General features: G+C 38.8%; 1 protein-coding gene across 9 annotated transcripts in view; it reads left to right on the plus strand.

Moving 5' to 3' along the window:
* Window positions 1–5,218, plus strand: part of ATP2C1 (ATPase secretory pathway Ca2+ transporting 1) — a 187,601-nt gene that overhangs the window by 164,186 nt on the left and 18,197 nt on the right. For 8 of the 9 annotated variants that reach the window (XR_002824858.1, XM_023735944.1, XM_012556983.2 and 5 more), the window contains 2 exons: window positions 2,238–2,408; window positions 3,529–3,626. Coding sequence is in view for 8 of the 9 variants with exons in the window: in XM_023735944.1 (XP_023591712.1) it covers window positions 2,238–2,408; window positions 3,529–3,626 (269 nt within the window). In the remaining variant the exon portion in view is untranslated. The remainder of the gene's footprint in view (window positions 1–2,237; window positions 2,409–3,528; window positions 3,627–5,218) is intronic. The other variant, XM_023735946.1, reaches the window with a different exon arrangement.

The following is a 5,218-nucleotide window of genomic DNA, read 5'->3' on the forward strand; positions in this document are numbered from 1 at the left end:
TTTTCTTCCACTGGAAAGTCATCTGGTGTTTTTGGACGCCTACTGGAACCATCCTGTCCTGTTTTTGTAAATGTTTTGATATTGTCTGCTGTCTTTGGGGCATTCAGTAGTTATTTTCCTCATTTTTTGATTGTAGATTTGTTTGTTTCATCCTTTTTAATTTGGCTATGTCTTAGCAGGCCGGCTGTGTTCTTTTTTGATGTTTGCTCGTCTGTGGGCACAATACTTTTCACGTCGTTCTCCAGTTGGCAGGGTCAGTCACTCAGATATGGTACAGCAGGGCAGGTCTAGCTGAAGAGGAGTCACTGGGACGGGTTGTTTGTGGCACTTAACCACAGTTGCCAGGGCGGGTTGGTAATCAGTGCAGGGCAGGTTCCAGTAGGGCGTGCCTGTGCTGCTTGGTGGTGTGATGTTAAGTGCACAGTGCAGGTAGGCAGGATGTAGCGGAGAGATTGTTATGTGTGGAGCTAAGATGGATATGGGAGAGAGGAGAGAGGAACAGGAGCCAAAAACATACAAACAAACGAAAAAGAATGCTGGGGGAGCTTGTCATTGGAGTGGAGAGAGGAGAGACTATGAAATGGAGAAAAAAGAAAAGGGGAAGAGGAAGAAAAGAAAAGAATGAATAAATAAAAATCGGAAGGGTTAAAGAACAGCAAAGTTCCCAGGGATCCCACCGGTGCGGCTATGAGGTTTGGGGAAGTTGTTCTTAGGTGTGGCAGTACAGCCTGGCTAGAAGGCGCAGAGGTATATAACGCCAGGTATTCAGGGAATAGAAAGAGAAGGAAGATATAGAGAGATGAGAAACTGAGTAATGAAGAAAGACAAAAAGGGAAAAAGAGGGAAAAGAAAACAAACCAAATTTAAAAACAAAAAAACAGGAAAAGCCCCCAAGAAAACAGAAAAAAAAAGGAAAAAAACCCAAAGTAAAAAGAAATGCCCTCAGGGATCCCTCTGCACGTCTGTGCGAGCTAAGGGGCTAGTTTCCAAGCCACAGAGCACCGCCTGGCCAGAATGCCTCCCAACTCAAGAAAAGGAAAAGAAAACAAACAAACAATTCAAAAGAAACAAACAAACAAAAGCCCCGGGATCTCACCAGCGCAGCAGCCCAGACCGGGAAGCAGCTCTACGCTCGAACGGAGCTCCACATCCGCTCAGGAAGAAGCAAAGATGGCGCACGGAGCCATGTATTTGAGCGAAATGAGGGGGAGGTGGTGGGAGGTAAGGAAGAAATCAAAAGAAGCAGATAAAAAGCAACACCAGCGGCCAACAAATGGCACCTCAGAGCCAGCTAGTGCGGGCTGGTGGAATCCAAGCAGCCGGTGCTTCCCGGACAAGAGACTGTGTCCGCAGGAAGCAGAGGAGGCCGAGTGTGGGTGAAGAAGGGTAGGGGGTGGGAAAGCGTATATCACAAATTACTGGAGCTCCGCAGCCCCTCAGGAAGAAGCAAAGATGGCGCATGGAGCCAGGTATTTGAGCGAAAGGAGGGGGGAGGTGGTGAGAGGTAAGGAAGAAATCAAAAGAAGCGGAAAAAAGCAACACCAGCAGCCAAGAAATGGTACTCAGAGAGCCGGCCCATTTGGGTGGGTGGAATCCAAGCAGCCGGTGCTTCCCGGACAAGAGATTGTGGCCACGGGTAGCAGAGGAGGCCGAGTTGGGGTGAAGAAGGGTGGGGGGTGGGAAAGCATATATCGCAGTTTACCGGTTGTTTTGTCTCCCGCTGGAAGCTCCGTGAAGCTGCTTTCTCATAACCCCTGTTTGCTGGTCTCCGATAGGAGTCCAAGATGGTGGACCTGCGCTGTGTTAGCTGATAGGGGACCTCTGTATGAGTCTCTCCTCGCTCTCCGTTCTCTGTCGGTTTTCTCACTCTAATTGGTGCTTGGCTGAGTTCTTTATCTCTTCTTTTGATGTTTTAGTGTTTCAGGATTGTTGTTTTCTCTGTTCGGCTTAGTTTTTCGGATCTTTGCTGTGGAGGGAAGACGTGGTGCTTCTGCCTAGAGCACCATTTTGCCCTCCCTTTAAATTTTTATAGCTTAAACCAACCCATAGCGAGAGCATTAAAGTGAAAATGTTTTTGCATGTTATAATTTTGATTTTGAATGACTATAACAGTTACTAGTGATGTTATAGTCTTAAGTGATTTGAGATGTGTTTTGTCTCCAGTTCTTATTTTATCAACTAAATTGTAATGTTTTTGAGACTCACATTTTCTTTTTTGGATTTTGTTATTTCTCTAGTTCTTGCTTTGGCTTCTGGTCCTGAACTGGGACAGCTGACATTTCTTGGCCTGGTGGGAATCATTGATCCTCCTAGAACTGGCATTAAAGAGGCTGTTACAACGCTCATTGCCTCAGGAGTATCGATTAAAATGATTACCGGAGACTCACAGGAGACTGCAGTCGCAATCGGTACAACTAGGCTGCTTCCTTTTGTTTTTGATAGCTTTTCTTTGAAAACACTGCTGTGGATAGCTGGTTTTGTGATTCATTAAGCTATATAAGTGTGTTTGTAAAATATTCAGGTTATACAATTAAAATCAGCTCATGATTCTACTCATACTTTATATAGGATTATGTGTAAAAATTGATTTTAATTTAAAAGGTAATACTGTTATTGAAAATACATAATTGAATCATTATGAAATCACATATCTATTTTATTCACAAAAGGGTATTTGATTATTTTTAACTTCATATTCCATTTTGCTAACATTAAAGAACTAGACCATGAATGTGAAAGGGAAACTTAAAATTTAGTTTTTCCTTTCAACTTAATTTGAAAGTATTAATTTTAAGAGCATTTGTATCAGATTTGTTAGAAAATAGCCTGTGTATATACTTCTGTTGCCTCATCATATATATACCAGTGTTTCAATGTCATTTTAACATTATCTTAAGAAGTATAAGAAAAATAATGAGTATGAAAGTTAATCTCCCGGAACCTGTAAACTGTAATTCATACTGATAAATTTAAACAGTTTACTAAGCTCCGTTATTTCTGATTCTATTAATTTGAGAAAGGGCTGGAACAGAACTTTCAAAGTCGATGATATCTAACAAAACTAAATGACTAGAAACATAAAGAGTGTTGAAAAGATTATACCTAGAAAACATTTTCAACATTTATTTGCATTTATATAAAAGCACGTGATTGCCACGAATCCACTGTCATTTTGTCTGGCTTTCAGTATTCTTCTTAAAATACACTATGATCTTCATTAAAATTGAGCTTCTGAGCTGATTGACCTAGCTTCAATTCTTAGGTATACTGGCTTAAGAGATAAAAATTTCCTTTTCTGAAGTTAAACAAAAAACAGTGAAACAAAAAAAAACCCCAGAATTTTTACTAACTCAGGTAGGGTTTGTCTTACTAATAGTATGTCTTGTGATCCCTTAATATAAAGACGATTTTTAATTAAGAAAAAAAAAAAGTGTGCAACTTACAGCATATTAAATGCCAACTATGTTGATTAGCCCATTGAACAAAAACATTTTGATTGATTACATTTTCTCTTGCTTTTCACTTTAGCCAGTCGTCTGGGATTATATTCCAAAACTTCCCAGTCAGTCTCAGGAGAAGAAATTGATGCAATGGATGTACAGCAGCTTTCACAAATAGTTCCAAAGGTAGGCCGAAACTAAAGCATTTGAGACTGAATGACCTCATTGTAAGTGTTATCATTTCTACAGATAGCCTAATGAAAAACTGTATTGGAGAATGATTTGGACATGACCACCAGATCTGTTGGTACAAATCGTGAAATGAAATCTACCATTGAGCTAAGGCTTATCACTGAGAGTATTTATAATATGATGTGATCATCACGAATATCGGCACAAAATTATTAACTTCAGCAAGAACCAAATTTCCTCTGAGTAACGTATTATGGAAATTAACAGTGGTCGTATTTATAAAGTAGAGGATGTAGAGAGACCATTATTTTATCCTTCTTAACCTTTTGTTCTATACTGGTGTTAGCATGAGTATGTAATGCCTTTTTTCCGTTTCAACTGAGATATCATTTATGTACGGTAAAATTCACCCTCGTTAGTGTGCTGTTCTGAGTTTTGACAAATGCATCAGGCTTGTAACCACCACCACAGTCGAGATATAGAACAGTTCCATACTCCTGCAGAGTTCTCTTTTTCCCCTTTGTAGTTAACTCCTACTTCTTGCCCCTGGTAACCACTCATCTGTTTTCTGTCCTTATAATTTTACCTTTTCCAGAATGGTCTAGAAATGGAATTATACAGTATGAGACCTTTGAATCTGCTTCCTTCACTTAGCATAATGCATTTGAAATTTATCCATAGTGGTGTGTGCATTAGTGGTTTGTTCTTTTTTTATTGCTGACTAATATTCCACTGTATGGATGTACCTTACCTATTCAACAGTTGAAAGACGTTTGGATTGTTTTCATTTTTTGGCAATTTTGAATAAAGCTACTATAAACATTTGTGTACAGGTTTTTGCATGGATGTAAGTTTTCATTTCTTTTAGGTAAATACCTAAGAGATCATATGGTATATGTATTTTTAACTTTGTAAGAGATCGCCAAGTTGTTTTCAATGTGGTCTTATCATTTTGCATTCCTGCTAGCAATATCTGAAAGTTCTAATTACTCTACATCCTCATCAGCACTTGGGATTGTCTGATTACCCCTTTTCCCTATGCTAATAGGTGTGTAGTAGCATCTTATTGTGGTTTTAACTTGCATTTCCCTGATGACGAATGATGTTGAGCATATTTTCATGTGCTTATTTGCCATCCATGTATCATCTTTGGTGATGTGTCTGTTCATATCTTTTGCCTGTTTTTTTGAAAAATGGTTTGTTTTCCTATTGTTGAATTTTGAGAGTCCTTTACATATTATGGGTACAAATCCTTTATCAAAATTTGATTTGAAAATATTTTTTCCCAGTCAGTGGCTCGTCTTTGTATTCTCTTAGGACTTTCCTTCAAAGAGCAGAAGCTTTAATTTTCAAGTCCCAGTTTATCATTTTTTTTTTCTTATATAGATCATGCTGTTGATGTTTTATCTAAGAACTCTGCCTAACCCAAGAGCACAAAGATTTTTTTTTTTTTAACTTTTTAATTGTACTTTAGATGAAGATTTAAAGAACGAATAGTTTCTCATTAAACAGTCAGTACACATATTGTTTTATGACATTGGTTAACAACCCCACGACATGTCAACACTCTCCCTTCTCGACCTTGA

The sequence above is a fragment of the Trichechus manatus genome, unplaced genomic scaffold, assembly GCF_000243295.1.
Source record: "Trichechus manatus latirostris isolate Lorelei unplaced genomic scaffold, TriManLat1.0 scaffold00084, whole genome shotgun sequence".
Taxonomy (NCBI): Eukaryota; Metazoa; Chordata; class Mammalia; order Sirenia; family Trichechidae; genus Trichechus; species Trichechus manatus.